Raw genomic sequence first — 22,313 nt, forward strand, 5'->3', positions numbered from 1 at the left:
TCATTTGGGTAAAACGTTTTGGGTAGCCTTCCACAAGCTTCCCACAATAAATTGGGTGAATTTTGGCCCATTCCTCCTGACAGAGCTGGTGTAACTGAGTCAGGTTTGTAGGCCTCCTTGCTCGCACACACTTTTTCAGTTCTGCCCACAAATGTTGTATAGGATTGAGGTCAGGGCTTTGTGATGGCCACTCCAATACCTTGACTTTGTTGTCCTTAAGCCATTTTGCCACAACTTTGGAAGTATGCTTGGGGTCATTGTCCATTTGGAAGACCCATTTGCGACCAAGCTTTAACTTCCTGACTGACGTCTTGAGATGTTGCTTCAATATATCCACATAATTTTCCTTCCTCATGATGCCATCTATTTTGTGAAGTGCACCAGTCCCTCCTGCAGCAAAGCACCCCCACAGCATGATGCTGCCACCCCGTGTGTCATAATCTGTCTGTAAACAATTGTTGGAAAAATTACTTGTGTCATGCACGAAGTAGATGTCCTAACCGACTTGCCAAAACTATAGTTTGTTAACAAGACATTTGTGGAGTGGTTGAAAAACTAGCTTTAATGACTCCAAACTAAGTGTATGTAAACTTCCTAACCGACTTGCCAAAACTATAGTTTGTTATCTTCAGTCCTTTAGCTCACGTAGCAGACAAGACCTGCTTTATGAGGTACTACAAATCCATGGCAGGATTAGACAGATGAGTATACAGAAAATATATACTTGGGTCCCAGCCCATGTGGCGGTGGAGGGGAACGAGGCAGTTGGTTGGTGTACTGGCTAACAAGCACATACAGTGGGGGAAAAAGTATTTAGTCAGCCACCAATTGTGCAAGTTCTCCCACTTAAAAAGATGAGAGAGGCCTATAATTTTCATCAGTTCAAGAACAGCAAACGTATAATTCCTGATTTGTCATGCAGAATTCAGTTGGGCTGTACAACATGCAAAAAGGTAGTGAGATTGGGTCTAGAAACGACTGGAGGGATAAAACTAGCAAAAGAGTATGTGGAATGTACAGGAAATTAACATCCTATGCATCAGACGTAAAAAAAACAAAAAAACAACAACAAAGAGCCCTCAGGAAAAAGGTTTTGAACATGCCTGAACCAAGGCGCATTTGGTGGCAGCAAGCCTTGTAGACAAGGCTAGAGAGGACACCCAGGTTAACACTCAAAATAAAAATAGACTCTACAGCCGGAGTCTTCGGAAGAGCCTTAGAAGGAGGCTAAACATCACAGCCACAGGCCCGCTCATGGCTTGGAGCAAGAAGTTGACTCTCAGGAGTTAAATGGACTTGACATGGGGAGAGTCATTGTGGGAGGTTTTGAAAACTAAAGGTAGGACATTTATTTCCTTTGCCTTCACAGCACAGAACAAGTTTGTAATCTGAATATGTGCTTAATATTATCACATAGGCAGGAGGCCTATATATTCTCATATGTGTGTTCTGCTGTAGCCTACATTGATTTATTTTATTAGAAGTTATATTCCTGTATTGTGATATTTGTTCTACTGCTACATTGATGTGTTGAAAATTATATGAAATTCGGGTCTTGTAAGACCCACAGCTGAGTATGTGTGCATATGGCGGGTGTTCTGCAGTGTCATCTAAAAATGTTGCTGTACATTGATGTCTAGAAAATGTGGCTATGAGAAATTCTGACTTGTGTAAGCCCCGCACAAGTACAGTTGAAGTCAGAAGTTTACATACACCTTAGCCAAATACATTTAAACTCAGTTTTCCACAATTCCTGACATTTAATCCTAGTAAAAATTCCCTGTTTTAGGTCAGGTAGGATCATCACTTTATTTTAAGAATGTGAAATGTCAGAATAATAGTAGAGAGAATGATTTATTTCAGCTTTTATTCCTTTCATCACATTCCCAGTGGGTCAGAAGTTTACATACAGTCAATTAGTATTTGGTAGTATTGCCTTTAAATTGTTTCATTTGGGTAAAACGTTTTGGGTAGCCTTCCACAAGCTTCCCACAATAAATTGGGTGAATTTTGGCCCATTCCTCCTGACAGAGCTGGTGTAACTGAGTCAGGTTTGTAGGCCTCCTTGCTCGCACACACTTTTTCAGTTCTGCCCACAAATGTTGTATAGGATTGAGGTCAGGGCTTTGTGATGGCCACTCCAATACCTTGACTTTGTTGTCCTTAAGCCATTTTGCCACAACTTTGGAAGTATGCTTGGGGTCATTGTCCATTTGGAAGACCCATTTGCGACCAAGCTTTAACTTCCTGACTGACGTCTTGAGATGTTGCTTCAATATATCCACATAATTTTCCTTCCTCATGATGCCATCTATTTTGTGAAGTGCACCAGTCCCTCCTGCAGCAAAGCACCCCCACAGCATGATGCTGCCACCCCGTGTCATAATCTGTCTGTAAACAATTGTTGGAAAAATTACTTGTGTCATGCACGAAGTAGATGTCCTAACCGACTTGCCAAAACTATAGTTTGTTAACAAGACATTTGTGGAGTGGTTGAAAAACTAGCTTTAATGACTCCAAACTAAGTGTATGTAAACTTCCTAACCGACTTGCCAAAACTATAGTTTGTTATCTTCAGTCCTTTAGCTCACGTAGCAGACAAGACCTGCTTTATGAGGTACTACAAATCCATGGCAGGATTAGACAGATGAGTATACAGAAAATATATACTTGGGTCCCAGCCCATGTGGCGGTGGAGGGGAACGAGGCAGTTGGTTGGTGTACTGGCTAACAAGCACATACAGTGGGGGAAAAAAGTATTTAGTCAGCCACCAATTGTGCAAGTTCTCCCACTTAAAAAGATGAGAGAGGCCTATAATTTTCATCAGTTCAAGAACAGCAAACGTATAATTCCTGATTTGTCATGCAGAATTCAGTTGGGCTGTACAACATGCAAAAAGGTAGTGAGATTGGGTCTAGAAACGACTGGAGGGATAAAACTAGCAAAAGAGTATGTGGAATGTACAGGAAATTAACATCCTATGCATCAGACGTAAAAAAACAAAAAAAACAACAACAAAGAGCCCTCAGGAAAAAGGTTTTTGAACATGCCTGAACCAAGGCGCATTTGGTGGCAGCAAGCCTTGTAGACAAGGCTAGAGAGGACACCCAGGTTAACACTCAAAATAAAAATAGACTCTACAGCCGGAGTCTTCGGAAGAGCCTTAGAAGGAGGCTAAACATCACAGCCACAGGCCCGCTCATGGCTTGGAGCAAGAAGTTGACTCTCAGGAGTTAAATGGACTTGACATGGGGAGAGTCATTGTGGGAGGTTTTGAAAACTAAAGGTAGGACATTTATTTCCTTTGCCTTCACAGCACAGAACAAGTTTGTAATCTGAATATGTGCTTAATATTATCACATAGGCAGGAGGCCTATATATTCTCATATGTGTGTTCTGCTGTAGCCTACATTGATTTATTTTATTAGAAGTTATATTCCTGTATTGTGATATTTGTTCTACTGCTACATTGATGTGTTGAAAATTATATGAAATTCGGGTCTTGTAAGACCCACAGCTGAGTATGTGTGCATATGGCGGGTGTTCTGCAGTGTCATCTAAAAATGTTGCTGTACATTGATGTCTAGAAAATGTGGCTATGAGAAATTCTGACTTGTGTAAGCCCCGCACAAGTACAGTTGAAGTCGGAAGTTTACATACACCTTAGCCAAATACATTTAATACAGTGTAACTGAGTCAGGTTTGTAGGCCTCCTTGCTCGCACACACTTTTTCAGTTCTGCCCACAAATGTTGTATAGGATTGAGGTCAGGGCTTTGTGATGGCCACTCCAATACCTTGACTTTGTTGTCCTTAAGCCATTTTGCCACAACTTTGGAAGTATGCTTGGGGTCATTGTCCATTTGGAAGACCCATTTGCGACCAAGCTTTAACTTCCTGACTGACGTCTTGAGATGTTGCTTCAATATATCCACATAATTTTCCTTCCTCATGATGCCATCTATTTTGTGAAGTGCACCAGTCCCTCCTGCAGCAAAGCACCCCCACAGCATGATGCTGCCACCCAGTGTGTCACGGTTGGGATGGTGTTCTTCGGCTTGCAAGCAACCCCCTTTTTCCTCCAAACATAACGATGGTCATTATGGCCAAACAGTTCTATTTTTGTTTCATCAGACCAGAGGACATTTCTCCAAAAAGTACAATCTTTGTCCCCATGTGCAGTTGCAAACCGTAGTCTGGCTTTTTTATGGCGGTTTTGGAGCAGTGGCTTCTTCCTTGCTGAGCGGCCTTTCAGGTTATGTCGATATAGGACTTGTTTTACTGTGGATATAGATACTTTTGTACCTGTTTCCTCCAGCATCTTCACAAGGTCCTTTGCTGTTGTTCTGGGATTGATTTGCACTTTTCGCATCAATGTACGTTCATCTCTAGGAGACAGAATGCGTCTCCTTCCTGAGCGATATGACGGCTGTGTGGTCCCATGGTGTTTATACTTGCGTACTATTGTTTGTACAGATGAACGTGGTACCGTCAGGCGTTTGGAAATTGCTCCCAAGGATGAACCAGACTTGTGGAGGTCTACAATTTGTTTTCTGAGGTCTTGGCTGATTTCTTTTGATTTTCCCATGATGTCAAGCAAAGAGGCACTGAGTTTGAAGGTAGGCCTTGAAATACATCCACAGGTACACCTCCGATTGACTCAAATGATGTCAATTAGTCTATCAGAAGCTTCTAAAGCCATGACATCATTTTCTGGAATTTTCCAAGCTGTTTAAAGGCACAGTCAACTTAGTGTATGTAAACTTCTGACCCACTGGAATTGTGATACAGTGAATTATAATAGGCTCCTGAGTGGTGCAGTGGTCTAAGGCACTGCATCGCAGTGCTAACTGTGCCACTAGAGATCCTGGTTCGAATCCAGGCTCTGTCGCAGCCGGCCGCGACCGGGAGACTCATGGGCGGCGCACAATTGGCCCAGCGTTGTCCAGGGTAGGGGAGGGAATGGCCGGCAGGGATGTAGCTCAGTTGATAGAGCATGGCGTTTGCAACGCCAGGGTTGTGGGTTCGATTCCCACGGGGGGCCAGTATAAAAAAAAAAAATGTATTCACTAACTGTACGTCGCTCTGGATAAGAGCGTCTGCTAAATGACTAAAATGTAAATGTAAAATGTTATAAGTGAAATAATCTGTCTGTAAACAATTGTTGGAAAAATTACTTGTGTCATGCACGAAGTAGATGTCCTAACCGACTTGCCAAAACTATAGTTTGTTAACAAGACATTTGTGGAGTGGTTGAAAAACTAGCTTTAATGACTCCAAACTAAGTGTATGTAAACTTCCTAACCGACTTGCCAAAACTATAGTTTGTTATCTTCAGTCCTTTAGCTCACGTAGCAGACAAGACCTGCTTTATGAGGTACTACAAATCCATGGCATCCATGGCCCATAGGTACACGTCAACTATGACAGACAAAATGAGAAAAAGAAATCCAGAAAATCACATTGTAGGATTTTTTATGAATTTATTTGCAAATTATGGTGGAAAATAAGTATTTGGTCAATAACAAAAGTTTCTCAATACTTTGTTATATACCCTTTGTTGGCAATGACACAGGTCAAACGTTTTCTGTAAGTCTTCACAAGATTTTCACACACTGTTGCTGGTATTTTGGCCCATTCCTCCATGCAGATCTCCTCTAGAGCAGTGATGTTTTGGGGCTGTCGCTGGGCAACAAAGACTTTCAACTCCCTCCAAAGTTTTTCTATGGGGTTGAGATCTGGAGACTGGCTAGGCCACTCCAGGACCTTGAAATGCTTCTTACGAAGCCACTCCTTCGTTGCCCGGGCGGTGTGTTTGGGATCATTGTCATGCTGAAAGACCCAGCCACGTTTCATATTCAATGCCCTTGCTGATGGAAGGAGGTTTTCACTCAAAATCTCACGATACATGGCCCCATTCATTCTTTCCTTTACACGGATCAGTCGTCCTGGTCCCTTTGCAGAAAAACAGCCCCAAAGCATGATGTTTCCACCCCCATGCTGCACAGTAGGTATGGTGTTCTTTGGATGCAACTCAGCATTCTTTGTCCTCCAAACATGACGAGTTGAGTTTTTACCAAAAAGTTATATTTTGGTTTCATCTGACCATATGACATTCTCCCAATCCTCTTCTGGATCATCCAAAGGCACTCTAGCAAACTTCAGACGGGCCTGGACATGTACTGGCTTAAGCTAGGGGACACGTCTGGCACTGCAGGATTTTAGTCCCTGGCGGCGTAGTGTGTTACTGATGGTAGGCTTTGTTACTTTGGTCCCAGCTCTCTGCAGGTCATTCACTAGGTCCCCCCCGTGTGGTTCTGGGATTTTTGCTCACCATTCTTGTGATCATTTTGCTCCACGGGGTGAGATCTTGCGTGGAGCCCAAGATCGAGGGAGATTATCAGTGGTCTTGTATGTCTTCCATTTCCTAATAATTGCTCCCACAGTTGATTTCTTCAAACCAAGCCGCTTACCTATTGCAGATTCAGTCTTCCCAGCCTGGTTCAGGTCTACAATTTTGTTTCTGGTGTCCTTTGACAGCTCTTTGGTCTTGGCCATAGTGGAGTTTGGAGTGTGACTATTTGAGGTTGTGGACAGGTGTCTTTTATACTGATAACAAGTTCAAACAGGTGCCATTAATACAGGTAACAAGTGGAGGACAGAGGAGCCTCTTAAAGAAGAAGTTACAGGTCTGTGAGAGCCAGAAATCTTGCTTGTTTGTAGGTGACCAAATACTTATTTTCCACCATAATTTGCAAATAAATTCATAAAAAATCCTACAATGTGATTTTCTGGAGAGAAAAAAATCTCAATTTGTCTGTCATAGTTGACGTGTACCTATGATGAACATTACAGGCCTCTCTCATCTTTTTAAGTGGGAGAACATGCACAATTGGTGGCTGACTAAATACTTTTTTCCCCCACTGTAGTAGTGGGGTTGTTGATGTTGTAGTTTCAATGAGCAAGGCAGAGGCAAAAAGGCTGATATGGAAAGTGATGGTGCAGAGATGGCAGGAGCAGTGGAATGTAGATATTAAGGGCAGGCATTTATTTCAAGTACAGAGGAAATTCGGGGAGGACGGCAGGAAGGGACAGAAGAGAGGAGGCTATTTTTATAAGATTAAGGGTGGAATAAGACTGCTCAGCTGGTAGAGCACAGCGCTTGTAACGCCAAGGTAGTGGGTTCGATCCCCGGGACCACCCATACACAAAAATGTATGCACGCATGACTGTAAGTCGCTTTGGATAAAAGCGTCTGCTAAATGGCTTATTATTATTATTATTATTGATAGGAAAGCATCCAACAGGAAAGTGTGATTATTGCCAGGAAACAGAGACCGTTGAGCATGTATTGCTACAGTGTGGGCAGTATCAGAGGGAAAGAGAGAGGAGGAGATCTAGTATGAGGGAGAAGGGGATACATTAAATTAGTTTAAAGAGTATATTGAGTAGAACTTCATTAGATATAGTCTCAAAGATATTGTTATATTTTTTTAAAGAAACGGGGCTGGCAGGTAGGACGTAGTTTCTCCCTGTCTCTGGCCCACATTCCAGTACAGTAGGTGGCGGTAATGCACCATAACGTTGGATGCCAACCGCCGATAAACCGCACCGAAGAAGAACGTCCGTTGTGTTTAAAGTTTTTGGCGGATATTTTGACCTGTTAGCTAATTAGCTACGTAGAAACAGAAGTTTCTAAACGGATTATTTTAAGGTTATCGAAAATGGAAAGGTACGTATTTGTTTGAAATACTTCTCAATAGGTTGTTGAATTTAATTTATAGCTAGCAATATTTAATTGTAATACCTCAGGCGAATTCTAAAAGACTAGCTAGCTAACGTTAACTAGTTGGCTAAATTAGCTTTAGCTTATGCTTTACAAGTCTAATAGTAGTTAGTAATTGGATGTTGCCCCAGTGGAATGAAATTCTTTAAACAATATAGCTAGCTAACGTTATATCACAGGAAATGTATAGTTTTAATGTCACATGCAAAAGTACAGTGAAATGCTTTTCTTGTAAGCTGTAACCCCAACAATGTAATAATCGATAACAATGTAATACAAAAAATAACAAGGTGGAACAAAAACACACGATATATAAAAATATATCTACACTGTTTACAATTTTAGGGATGGATACTGGCTCGTTAGAGGTAGATATGTAAAGTGGTAACATTAAGTTGATTAGGCATCAGTAACGTTACCAGTCAAGTTTGGACACACCTACTCATTCCAGGGTTTTTTCTACATTGTAGAATAATGAAGTGAAGACATCAAAACTATGAAATAACACATATGGAATCATGTAGTAGCCAAAAAAGTATATTTTATATTTGAGATTCTTCAAAGTAGCTACCCTTTGCCTTGATGACAGCTTTTCACACTCATGGCAAATGAGTAAAAATACAGAAAAACCCTTGAATGAGTAGGTGACAGGTACTATATATAAACAGAGTAGTAGCAGTATATATGATGATTGTATGTACACTACCAGTCAAGAGTTTGGACACACCTACACATTCAAGGATTATTTTTTTTTATTTTTTATTTTTTACATTGTAGAATAATTATGTGTGTGAGCAAATGATGGAGTGAGTGTTGTGTTGGGAGTATCAGTGTGCGTAATGTGTAGGGCCCTGTGAAGGTGCAAAAAGAAGAATAAAATACAGAGGTCAATTCAAATAGTAAGTGTAGCTATTTAGCAGTCATGGCATGTAACCTACACTGTAGCCTACAGTGTAAGCCTCCCCCTCACACACACGCAAATCCCCCTCCTGCTCATGGTGTTGTAGTGCACATTGTTTAGGTGCTGGAGAGCAATACACATGTAAATAATGTCATCTCTTAACGTTGGTACTGACAGATGTAGCCTATTAAATATAATTGTAGAATCTGCATAAAATAAAATGTATCCTCCAATTGCAACGTCTGCCAATGCCAACACATATTGTCTCAAGACACTAAGTTGTCTCAAACACACATATATATTGTTAGGCATACCTAATTTCAAAATAGGCCATGGCATCATCACTGTCAATCGTGAATGATAATTCTTCACGTTTTACCAGCGAAATGTCCAAACTGGGTCTGCATGCCAATCATTTGAGCGCAATCAGTTTCATGGGAATATGCATTTAGATCTTCTTGAATTACTGTTTCGTGAGCAGAGGGTGTTAACAAACTATACTGAACAAAAATATAAACGCAACATGCAACAATTTCGACGATTTTACTGCGTTACAGTTCATAGGAAATCAGTCAATTGAAATAAATTCATTAAGCCCTAATCTATGGATTTCACATGACTGGGCAGGGGTGCAGCCATGGGGGGGCCTGGGAGGGCATGGGCCCACCAACCTGGGAGCCAGGTCCACCCACTGGGGAGCCAGGCCCAGCCAATCAGAATGAGTTGTTCCACACAGACAGAAATACTCCTCAGCACCCCCCCCTCTCCCCCTCCTGAGACAATCCCGCAGGTGAAGAAGCCGGATGTGGAGGTCCTGGACTTGCGTGGTTACACGTGGTCTGCGGTTGTAAGGCCGGTTGGATGTACTGCCAAATTCTCTAAAACGACATGGTACAGAAATTAAGATTACATTCTCTGGCAACTGCTCTGTTGGACATTCCTGCAAACAGCATGCCAGTTGCACGCTCCCTCAAAACTTGAGACATCTGTGGCATTGTGACAAAACTGCACATTTTAGAGTGACCTTTTATTGTCCCCAGCACAAGGTGCACCTGTGTAATGATCATACTGTTTAATCAACTTCTTGATATGCCACACCTGTCAGGTGGATGGATTATCTTGGCAAAGGAGAAATGCTCACTAACAGGGATGTAAACAAATTTGTGCACAACATTTGAGACAAGCTCTTTGTGTGTATGGAAAATGTCAGATCTTTTATTTCAGCTCATGAAAAATGGGACCAACACTACATGTTGCGTTTATATTTTAGTTCACTATATACAGTGTCTTCGGAAAGTATTCATACCCCTTGACTTTTCCCACATTTTTTACATTACAGCCTTATTCTAAAAATGATAGTTATTTTTTAATCAATCTACACACAATACCCAATAATGACAAAGCAAAAACAGGTTTATAACATTTATAAAATATAAACTGAAATCACATTTACATAATTATTCAGACCCTTTACTCAGTACTTTGTTGAAGCACCTTTGGCAGCGAATACAGCCTTGAGTCTTATTGGGTATGATGCTACAAGCTTGGCACACCTGTATTTGGGGAGATTCTCCCATTCTTCTCTGCAGATCCTCTCAAGCTCTGTCAGGTTAGATGTGGAGTGTTGCTGCACAGCTATTTTCAGGTCCCTCCAGAGATGTTTGATCGGGTTCAAGTCCAGGCTCTGGCTGGTCCACTCAAGGACATTCAGAGACTTGTCCCGAAGCTACTCCTGCGTTGTCTTTGCTGTGTGCTTAGGGTCGTTGTCCTGTTGGAAGGTGAACCTTCGCCCCAGTCTGAGTTCCTGAGCGCTCTGGAGCAGATTTTCATCAAGGATCTCTCTGTACTTTGCTCTGTTCATCTTTGCCTCGATCCTGACTAGTCTCCCAGTCCCTGCCGCTGTAGAACATCCCACAGCATGATGCTGCCACCACCATGCTTCACCATAGGGATGGTGCCAGGTTTCCTCCAGATGTGACGCTTGGTATTCAGGCCAAAGAGTTCAATCTTGGTTTCATCAGACCAGAGAATCTTGTTTCTCATTATCAGAGCCTTTAGGTGCCTTTTGGCAAACTCCAAGCGGGCTGTCATGTGCCTTTTACTGAGGAGTGGTTTCCGTCTGGCCACTCTACCTTAAAGGCCTGATTGATGGAGTGCTGCAGAGATGGTTGTCCTTCTGGAAGGTTCTCCCATCTCCACAGTGAACTCTAGAGCTCTGTCAGAGTGACTATCGGGTTCTTGGTCACCTCCCTGACCAAGGCCCTTCTCCCCCGATTGCTCAGTTTGGCCGGGCGGCCAGCTCTAAGAAGAGTCTTGGTGGTTCCAAACTTGTTCCATTTAAGAGTGATGGAGGCCACTGTGTTTTTGGGGACCTTCAATGCTGCAGAAATGTTTTGGTACCATTCCCCAGATCTGTGTCTCGACACAATCCTGTCTCGGAGCTCTATAGACAATTCCTTCGACCTCATGGCTTGGTTTTGTATTTTTAATACATTTGCTAAAATAAAATAAACTGTTTTCGCTTTGTCATTATGGGGTATTGTGTGTAGATTGCTGAGGACATTTTTTTATTTAATCAATTTTAGAATAAGGCTATAACGTAACAAAATGTGGAAAAAGTCAAGGGGACTGAATACTTTCCAAAGGCACTGTATATATATATATATATATATAGGCCCAGTTAATTTTGTCTGGCTTGCCGTTCCAAATGAAATTGAATATTTTTTGCTTCGATGTTGTTGTTTTTTAACACGTTGCTAGGTGTAGGCAAAAGCCATAAGCAAATAGGTAAACTTGGATACTGTGGTCCTCTGTAGCTCAGCTGGTAGAGCACGGTGCTTGTAACGCCAGGGTAGTGGGTTCGATCCCCGGGACCACCCATACACAAAAACGTTTTTATGCACGATAAAAGCATCTGCTAAGTGGCATATTAAAATTAAATATACAGTGAGGGAAAAAAGTATTTGATCCCCTGCTGATTTTGTACGTTTGCCCACTGACAAAGAAATGATCAGTCTATAATTTTAATGGTAGGATTATTTGAACAGTGAGAGACAGAATAACAACAACAAAATCCACAAAAACATATGTCAAAAATGTTATAAATTGATTTGCATTTTAATGAGGGAAATAAGTATTTGACCCCTCTGCAAAACATGACTTAGTACTTGGTGGCAAAACCCTTGTTGGCAATCACAGAGGTCAGACGTTTGTTGTAGTTGGCCACCAGGTTTGCACACATCTCAGGAGGGATTTTGTCCCACTCCTCTTTGCAGATCTTCTCCAAGTCATTAAGGTTTCGAGGCTGACGTTTGGCAACTCGAATCTTCAGCTCCCTCCACAGATTTTTTATGCAATTAAGGTCTGGAGACTGGCTAGGCCACTCCAGGACCTTAATGTGCTTCTTCTTGAGCCACTCCTTTGTTGCCTTGGACATGTGTTTTGGGTCATTGTCATGCTGGAATACCCATCCACGACCCATTGTCAATGCCCTGGCTGAGGGAAGGAGGTTCTCACCCAAGATTTGACGGTACATGGCCCCGTCCATCGTCCCTTTGATGCGGTGAAGTTGTCCTGTCCCCTTAGCAGAAAAACACTCCCAAAGCATAATGTTTCCACCTCCATGTTTGACGGTGGGGATGGTGTTCTTGGGGTCATAGGCAGCATTCCTCCTCCTCCAAACACGGCGAGTTGAGTTGATGCCAAAGAGCTCGATTTTGGTCTCATCTGACCACAACACTTTCACCCAGTTCTCCTCTGAATCATTCAGATGTTCATTGGCAAACTTCAGACGGGCCTGTATATGTGCTTTCTTGAGCAGGGGGACCTTGCGGGCGCTGCAGGATTTCAGTCCTTCACGGCGTAGTGTGTTACCAATTGTTTTCTTGGTGACTATGGTCCCAGCTGCCTTGAGATCATTGACAAGATCCTACCGTGTAGTTCTGCGCTGATTCCTCACCGTTCTCATGATAATTGCAACTCCACGAGTTGAGACCTTGCATGGAGCCCCAGGCCGAGGGAGATTGACAGTTCTTTTGTGTTTCTTCCATTTGCGAATAATAGCACCAACTGTTGTCACCTTCTCACCAAGCTTCTTGGCGATGGTCTTGTAGCCCATTCCAGCCTTGTGTAGGTCTACAATCTTGTCCCTGACATCCTTGGAGAGCTCTTTGGTCTTGGCCATGATGGAGAGTTTGGAATCTGATTGATTGCTTCTGTGGACAGGTGTCTTTTACACAGGTAACAAACTGAGATTAGGAGCACTCCCTTTAAGAGTGTGCTCCTAATCTCAGCTCGTTACCTGTATAAAAGACACCTGGGAGCCAGAAATCTTTCTGATTGAGAGGGGGTCAAATACTTATTTCCCTCATTAAAATGCAAATCAATTTATAACATTTTTGACATGCGTTTTTCTGGATTGTGTTGTTGTTATTCTGTCTCTCACTGTTCAAATAAACCTACCATTAAAATTATAGACTGATAATTTATTTGTCAGTGGGCAAACGTACAAAATCAGCAGGGGATCAAATACTTTTTTCCCTCACTGTAACTAAAGAGTTAATCAGGGTGATTTTTTTCCAGAAATAGACACGTATTTTCCTTTCCATGGTAGCAAGATCTTATCTATTTTTGCTAACTTTCTATTAACATTAATTGTAGTGAGATCTTTTTCTTTCAGGATATGAATAGGACATGATTGTTTGGTTGGGGGACAAAGGGCCAAAATGAGGGACATGTGGTCACCCTAGTTAGTGGTGGTCCGCCCCACTTCCTGTTAGTACGCACATCTTTCATTGTTCATGTGAAGACATTTGCAGTTAGCTGGCTGGTATACAAGTTGGGGAACATTTGCTAGACTATTTGAACATTAACTGGCCTGGCTATCCATGTATAGCCTACATGTATGTAGCTGGCTATGTATTTTATTCATTCTCTTTCACCAGATCCAGGATGAGCCGAGCATCCAGCAGTAGGCTCTCTGAGCTCCCTCAAAGAGTTGAAAGCAACAGAATGAGCATGGTTTATGCAACACCGCAGAGGTAAGTTGGCAAACGAACATAAATGGAAGTTGCTTTAACAGCCTGTCATAAATATCGGATATGTATTTGCTATTACAATGAGCATATCAATATTTGTTCCCAGCAAACAACCATCCTTCGGAAAGTTGAACATTCCTAAGCCCCAGTCAGTCACATCCGAGAGAAGAACCAGCTTTTTTGGTAGTCGGTAAGTCCCTGCACTGAAGAAAAGACTGTTAAACACCTAGTTCTCTATCACTGTCACCATGCCAGACAAAGACTATTCCTGTTAGTGAAACTATATGATTGGGAGCCATTTCACACCGCCAGTCATTTTACACACAGCAAAGGCTAAATGCTCTAAATCGGTGGTTCCCAACTCCAGTCCTCGAGTACTCCCAACAGTGCACATTTTTATAAATAACAAGATATGCCAAATAACAGTCTCTAAAAACCACTTGATGGCAAACACATCAGATGATTTGACCGTTCAGACAAGTCGCATGGTCAGGAATCATATTTGTGGCTTGAAATGTCTGATTCCATGTGCTTTTTGGCTGTTCAGACTACAGGAAAAATAACAGATTCTAATCAGATATGCCAAAAAAATAGTATTTGAGTCACTTCAAACTCCCAATGTGAACAAGGCTTAAGTCGTACCATAAATGCTGATGAACTCCTTTCAGGACCAGTGGGGCTGGCATGGCTCGCAACAGCACCTTTGGAGCCTTTGGAGGTGCAGAGAAGATGAAGGATCCCCGGCCCTTACACGATAAGGCCTATGTTCAGCAGTGCATCAGACAGTTGTGTGAGGTATAGATGGACTCCTAATAGACAACAGAATCTCACTGAACTTTTAAGTCTTTCAAGACCGGGCCCAATATTTATAAAGCATCTCTGAGTAGGAGTGCTGATCTAGGATCAGTTTTGTCACTTTTACATCCTCATGAATTAGATTATATGAACGGGGGGGGGTCTGATCCTAGATCAGAACTCCTTCACTGAGACACTTTCTACGGCCATTTCCCTTGTTCTCCTCCAGTTTCTGTCAGAGAAGGGCTTTCCAGGTTCAATGTCGGTCAAGTCTCTCCAGTCGCCCTCCACCAAGGAGTTCCTAAAGATCTTTGAGTTCATCTACTGCCTCCTGGACCCCACCTTCCAGATGCCCACCTCCAAAGTGGAGGAGGAGGTCCCCAGGATTCTCAAAGACTTGGGGTAAATGAGCTCATTCTGCCATACATGTGAAAAATGGTCTGTGTCCCAAATGGCATCCCTATGGGCCCTGGCCCAAAGTAGTGCACTATATAGAGAAGAGGGTGCTATTTGGGACACAGATGTGATCATTTGCTGTTTGCATCTTGTTTTTGCACGCTGGCCCGTTCCTCGTTCTAGTATACTGACTGTATATTTCTGATTGCAGGTATCCATTTGCGCTCTCCAAAAGTTCCATGTACTCTGTTGGGGCACCACATACCTGGCCACAGGTCTTGGGGGCTGTTGTCTGGCTCATCGATACTGTGAAGGTGGGTATTAGTACAGCAGAATACTACCTGATCTCTAAACTCATTAATAACCTTACCTGTCTACATGAAGGTTTGAATAATGATTTCCATTAGTCGACAGCCATGGCGACCGCTAGTCTTACTGGGCTTCGACATAACAAACTACTTTACAATTTACATACATTTAAAAACATTAACATGTGTGTGCATCTATCAGTTACACATACAGTGGGGAGAACAAGTATTTGATACACTGCCGATTTTGCAGGTTTTCCTACTTACAAAGCATGTAGAAGTCTGTAATTTTTATAATAGGTACACTTCAACTGTGAGAGACGGAATCTAAAACAAAAATCCAGAAAATCACATTGTATGATTATTAAGTAATTAATTTGCATTTTATTGCATGACATACAGTGAGGGAAAAAAGTATTTGATCCCCTGCTGATTTTGTACGTTTGCCGACTGGCAAAGAAATGATCAGTCTATAATTTTAATGGTAGGTTTATTTGAACAGTGAGAGACAGAATAACAACAACAAAATCCAGAAAAACACATGTCAAAAATGTTATAAATTGATTTGCATTTTAATGAGGGAAATAAGTATTTGACCCCCTCTCAATCAGAAAGATTTCTGGCTCCCAGTTGTCTTTTATACAGGTAACGAGCTGAGATTAGGAGCACACTCTTAAAGGGAGTGCTCCTAATCTCAGTTTGTTACCTGTATAAAAGACACCTGTCCACAGAAGCAATCAATCAATCAGATTCCAAACTCTCCACCATGGCCAAGACCAAAGAGCTCTCCAATAATGTCAAGGACAAGATTGTAGACCTACACAAGGCTGGAATGGGCTACAAGACCATCGCCATGCAGCTTGGTGAGAAGGTGACAACAGTTGGAGCGATTATTCGCAAATGGAAGATACACAAAAGAACTGTCAATCTCCCTTGGCCTGGGGCTCCATGCAATATCTCACCTCGTGGAGTTGCAATGATCATGAGAACAGTGAGGAATCAGCCCAGAACTACACGGGAGGATCTTGTCAATGATCTCAAGGCAGCTGGGACCATAGTCACCAAGAAAACAATTGGTAACACACTACGCCGTGAAGGACTGAAATCCTGCAGCGCCCACAAGGTCCCCCTTCTCAAGAAAGCACATATACAGGCCCGTCTGAAGTTTGCCAATGAACATCTGAATGATTCAGAGGAGAACTGGGTGAAAGTGTTGTGGTCAGATGAGACCAAAATCGAGCTCTTTGGCATCAACTCAACTCGCCGTGTTTAGAGGAGGAGGAATGCTGCCTATGACCCCAAGAACATCATCCCCACCATCAAACATGGAGGTGGAAACGTTATGCTTTGGGGGTGTTTTTCTGCTAAGGGGACAGGACAACATCACCGCATCAAAGGGAAGATGGACAGGGCCATGTACCGTCAAATCTTGGGTGAGAACCTCCTTCCTTCAGCCAGGGCATTGAAAATGGGTCGTGGATGGGTATTCCAGCATGACAATGACCCAAAACACACGGCCAAGGCAACAAAGGAGTGGCTCAAGAAGAAGCACATTAAGGTCCTGGAGTGGCCTAGCCAGTCTCCAGACCTTAATCCCATAGAAAATCTGTGGAGGGAGCGGAAGGTTCGAGTTGCCTAACGTCAGCCTCGAAACCTTAATGACTTGGAGAAGATCTGCAAAGAGGAGTGGGACAAAATCCCTCCTGAGATGTGTGCAAACCTGGTGGCCAACTACAACAAACGTCTGACCTCTGTGATTGCCAACAAGGGTTTTGCCACCAAGTACTAAGTCATGTTTTGCAGAGGGGTCAAATACTTATTTCCCTCATTAAAATGCAAATCAATTTATAACATTTTTGACATGCGTTTTTCTGGATTTTTTTGTTGTTATTCTGTCTCTCACTATTCAAATAAACCTACCATTAAAATTATAGACTGATCATGTCTTTGTCCGTGGGCAAATGTACAAAATCAGCAGGGCATCAAATACTTTTTTCCCTCTCTGTAAGTATTTGATACATCAGAGAAGCAGAACTTAATATTTGGTACAGAAACCTTTGTTTGCAATTACAGAGATCATACGTTGCCTGTAGGTCTTGACCAGGTTTGCACACACTGCAGCAGGGATTTTGGCCCACTCCTCCATACAGACCTTCTCCAGATTCTTCAGGTTTCGGGGCTGTCGCTGGGTTCAGGTCTGGAGACTGGCTAGGCCACTCCAGGACCTTGAGATGCTTCTTACGGAGCCACTCCTTAGTTGCTCTGGCTGTGTGTTTCAGGTCGTTGTCATGCTGGAAGACCCAGCCACGACCCATCTTCAATGCTCTTACTGAGGAAGGAGGTTGTTGGCCAAGATCTTGCGATACATGGCCCCATCCATCCTCCCCTCAATACGGTGCAGTCGTCCTGTCCCCTTTGCAGAAAAGCATCCCCAAAGAATGATGTTTCCACCTCCATGCTTCACGGTTGGGATGGTGTTCTTGGGGTTGTACTCATCCTTCTTCTTCCTCCAAACACGGCGAGTAATGACCTTCTCCCATTCCTCCTCTGGATCATCCAGATGGTCATTGGCAAATTTCAGACGGGCCTGGACATGCGCTGGCTTGAGCAGGGGGACCTTGCGTGCGCTGCAGGATTTTAATCCATGACGGCGTAGTGTGTTACTAATGGTTTTCTTTGAGACTGTGGTCCCAGCTCTCTTCAGGTCATTGACCAGGTCCTGACGTGTAGTTCTGGGCTTATCCCTCACCTTCCTCATGATCATTGATGCCCCACGAGGTGAGATCTTGCATGGAGCCCCAGACTGACGGTGATTTTCTAATAATTGCGCCAACAGTTGATGCCTTCTCACCAAGCTGCTTGCCTATTGTCCTGTAGCCCATCCCAGCCTTGTGCAGGTCTACAATTTTATCCCTGATGTCCTTACACAGCTCTCTGGTCTTGGCCATTGTGGAGAGGTTGGAGTCTGTTTGATTGAGTGTGTGGACAGGTGTCTTTTATACAGGTAACAAGTTCAAACAGGTGCAGTTAATACAGGTAATGAGTGGAGAACAGGAGGGCTTCTTAAAGAAAAACTAACAGGTCTGTGAGAGCTGGAATTCTTACTGGTTGGTAGGTGATCAAATACTTATGTCATGCAATAAAATGCAAATTAATTACTTAAATCATACAATGTGATTTTCTGGATTTTTGTTTTAGATTCCATCTCTCACAGTTGAAGTGTACCTATGATAAAAATTACAGACCTCTACATGCTTTGTAAGTAGGAAAACCTGCAAAATCGGCAGTGTATCAAATACTTGTTTTCCCCACTGTACATGTCAGTACATACACACAAAGGTAGGTCACATGGGGGAGAGGCGTTGTGCTGTGATTTTATTTGTTTTTTGAAACCAGGTTTGTTGTTCACTTGCGCTGTATGAGATGGAAGGGAGTTCCATGCAATCATGGCTCTGTATAATACTGAATGTTCTGGTTATTGTTTTACAGATATTTTGCTGTATGAGTGAACAGGACCTGCTATTTGCTGATTTCTCTGACGGAAGCACAGAGATTGAGGAGGGGGTTGAGTTCAACAAGGTACAGAGCCAATTTACTCACAACAAAACCATTTAGGATGTTAGGCCTCTATTTGATCCTGCACTTTCCCCTCCGTTTCTAGCTCTTTCTGGACTACACTGCTGAAACCTACAATAAGTTCATGCAAGGAGCGGATACGTTTGAAGAAGAGGATGCAGAGTATCTTGCTAAACTAAGTAAGCAGTGACGACAAAGTCATTATTTCTCATTGTTTTTAATTGTGAGTTGTGCCTTTTCCTTCCAAATGAACATATACAAATAACCATATAACCAGCAACAAGCGCATGAACGGCAACTTATTTCTACAGAGAGACTTTACAACGTTGACGAAGCGCTTCTCGCGTCCATGGAGGAGAAGTACAGGATGCTGAGGGATGAGGTTGAGCGACTGGAGAAAGAAAGCCAAACGGTTAGTCCTTTGAATCTAAGGACTATATATACAGTGAATTCGGAAAGGATTCAGACCACTTGACTTTTTCCACATTTTATTACGTTACAGCCTTCTTCTAAAATAGATTAAATAGTTTTTTTCCTCATCAATCTACACACAGTACCCCATAATGACAAAGCAAACAGGTTTTTATAAATTTTAGCACATTTATTACAAATAAACTGAAATATCACATTTATGTAAGTATTCAGACCCTTTACTCAGTACTTTGTTGATGCACGTTTGGCAGTGATTACAGCCTCGAGTCTTCTTGGGTATGACGCTACAATCTTGGCACACCTGTATTTGGGGAGATTCTCCCATTTTTCTCTGGAGATCCACTCAAGCTCTGTTAGGTTGGATGGGGAGCGTCGCTGCACAGCTATTTTCAAATCAAATCAAACATTGATATGTATGCCAAGGAACTTGACGCTTTTCACCTTCTCCACTGCGGTCCCGTCGATGTGGATAGGGGGGTGCACCCTCTGCTGTTTCCTGAAGTCCACGATCATCTCCTTTGTTTTGTTGACGTTGAGTGAAAGGTTATTTTCCTGGCACCAAACTCCCAGAGCCCTCACCTCCTCCCTGTATGCTGTCTCGTCATTGTTGGTAATCAAGCCTACTACTGTTGTGTCGTGTGCAAACTTGATGATTGAGTTGGAGGCGTGCTTGGCCACGCAGTCATGGGTGAACAGGGAGTACAGGAGGGGGCTGAGCACGCACCCTTGTGGGGCCCCAGTGTTGAGGATCAGCGAAGTGGAGATGTTGTTTCCTACCTTCACCACCTGGGGGCGGCCCGTCAGGAAGTCCAGGACCCAGTTGCACAGGGCGGGGTTCAGACCCAGGGCCTCGAGCTTAATGATGAGCTTGGAGGGTACTATGGTGTTGAATGCTGAGCTATAGTCAATGAACAGCATTCTTACATACAGTTGAAGTCGGAAGTTTACATACACCTTAGCCAAACACATTTAAACTCAGTTTTTCATAATTCCTGACATTTAATCCTAGTAAAAATTCCCTGTCTTAGGTCAGTTAGGATCACCACTTTATTTTAAGAATGTGAAATGTCAGAATAATAGTAGAGTGATTTATTTCGGCTTTTATTTATTTCATCACATTCCCAGTGGGTCAGAAGTTTACATACACTCAATTAGTATTTGGTCGCATTGCCTTTAAATTGTTTAACTTGGGTCAAAGGTTTCGGGTAGCCTTCCACAAGCTTCCCACAATAAGTTGGGTGAATTTTGGCCCATTCCTCCTGACAGATCTGGTGTAACTGAGTCAGGTTTGTAGGCCTCCTTGCTCGCACACACTTTTTCAGTTCTGCCCACAAATTTTCTATAGGATTGAGGTCAGGGCTTTGTGATGGCCACTCCAATACCTTGACTTTGTTGTCCTTAAGCCATTTTGCCACAACTTTGGAAGTATGCTTGGGGTCATTGTCCATTTGGAAGACCCATTTGCGACCAAGCTTTAACTTCCTGACTGATGTCCTTGAGATGTTGCTTCAATATATCCACATAATTTTCCTTCCTCATGATGCCATCTATTTTGTGAAGTGCACCAGTCCCTTCTGCAGCAAAGCACCCCCACAGCATGATGGTGCCACCCTCGTGCTTCACGGTTGCGATGGTGTTCTTCGTCTTGCAAGCGTTCCCCTTTTTCCTCCAAAAATAACGATGGTCATTATGGCCAAACAGTTCTATTTTTGTTTCATCAGACCGGAGGACATTTCTCCAAAAAGTACGATCTTTGTCCCCATGTGCAGTTGCAAACCGTAGTCTGGGTTTTTTATGGCGGTTTTGGAGCAGTGGCTTCTTCCTTGCTGAGTGGCCTTTCAGGTTATGTCGATATAGGACTCGTTTTACTGTGGATATAGATACTTTTGTACCTGTTTCCTCCAGCATCTTCACAAGGTCCTTTGCTGTTGTTCTGGGGTTGATTTGCACTTTTCGCACCAAAGTACGTTAATCTCTAAGAGACAGAACGCGTCTCCTTCCTGAGCGGTATGACGGCTGTGTTGTCCCATGGTGTTTATACTTGTGTACTATTGTTTGTACAGATGAACGTGATACCTTCAGGCATTTGGAAATTGCTCCCAAGGATGAACCAGACTTGTGGAGGTCTACAATATTTTTTCTGAGGTCTTGGCTGATTTCATTTGATTTTCCCATGATGTCAAGTAAAGAGGCACTGAGTTTGAAGGTAGGCCTTGAAATACATCCACAGGTACACCTCCAATTGACTCAAATGATGTCAATTAGTCTATCAGAAGCTTCTAAAGCCATGACATCATTTTCTGGAATATTCCAAGCTGTTTAAAGGCACAGTCAACTTGGTGTATGTAAACTTCTGACCCACTGGAATTGTGATACAGTGAAATAATCTGTCTGTAAACAATTGTTGGAAAAATTACTCTGACGTACCGGAACACATTGAGAGAAAAAAGTGTCAAACACAACGTAGCAGCCAAGTAGCCTACTATCTATGGTGGTGAAACACACAGCACTCTCCAAGGTGCTGATTAATTCAAAGCCTTTTAGAGGTCATTGCAGTATGCCCACATACTTGAGTATAGCTGCGGGGCTTACACAAGTCCGACTTTCTTATAGCCTAATTTTCTAGACATCAATGTACAGCAACATTTTTTGACAACACTGCTGAACACCCGCCATATGCACGCATACTCAGCTGTGGGGCTTACAAGACCCGAATTTCATATACTTTTCAAGACGTCAATGTAGCAGTAGAACAAATATCACAATTCAGGAATATAACTTCAAATAAAATAAATCAATGTAGGCTACAGCAGAACACACGTATGAGAATATATAGGCCTCCTGCCTATGTGATAATATTAAGCACATATTCAGATTACAAACTTGTGCTGTGAAGGCAAAGGAAATAAATGTCCTACCTTTAGTTTTCAAAACCTCCCACAATGACTCTCCCCATGTCAAGTCCATTTAACTCCTGAGAGTCAACTTCTTGCTCCAAGCCATGAGCGGGCCTGTGGCTGTGATGTTTAGCCTCCTTCTAAGGCTCTTCCGAAGACTCCGGCTGTAGAGTCTATTTTTATTTT

The 22,313-nt window shown here is 42.7% G+C and overlaps 1 protein-coding gene across 2 annotated transcripts in view; it reads left to right on the plus strand.

The window, feature by feature from the left end:
- The first annotated feature begins 3,186 nt into the window (after positions 1-3,186).
- The window catches only part of LOC121584373 (kinetochore protein NDC80 homolog), a 32,489-nt gene continuing 13,362 nt past the window's right edge, over positions 3,187-22,313 (plus strand). The window contains exons 1-9 of one of the 2 annotated variants that reach the window (XM_045225864.1): positions 3,187-3,287; positions 13,631-13,726; positions 13,830-13,913; positions 14,392-14,518; positions 14,748-14,920; positions 15,126-15,228; positions 18,712-18,801; positions 18,884-18,977; positions 19,110-19,210. In XM_045225864.1, coding sequence (XP_045081799.1) covers positions 13,638-13,726; positions 13,830-13,913; positions 14,392-14,518; positions 14,748-14,920; positions 15,126-15,228; positions 18,712-18,801; positions 18,884-18,977; positions 19,110-19,210 — 861 coding nt within the window. In that variant the 5' untranslated portion in view covers positions 3,187-3,287; positions 13,631-13,637. Of the gene's footprint in view, positions 3,288-7,615; positions 7,733-13,630; positions 13,727-13,829; positions 13,914-14,391; positions 14,519-14,747; positions 14,921-15,125; positions 15,229-18,711; positions 18,802-18,883; positions 18,978-19,109; positions 19,211-22,313 lie in introns of those variants that run through there. The other variant, XM_041900204.2, reaches the window with a different exon arrangement.

The sequence above is a fragment of the Coregonus clupeaformis genome, chromosome 16 (assembly GCF_020615455.1).
Source record: "Coregonus clupeaformis isolate EN_2021a chromosome 16, ASM2061545v1, whole genome shotgun sequence".
NCBI classification, from domain to species: Eukaryota; Metazoa; Chordata; class Actinopteri; order Salmoniformes; family Salmonidae; genus Coregonus; species Coregonus clupeaformis.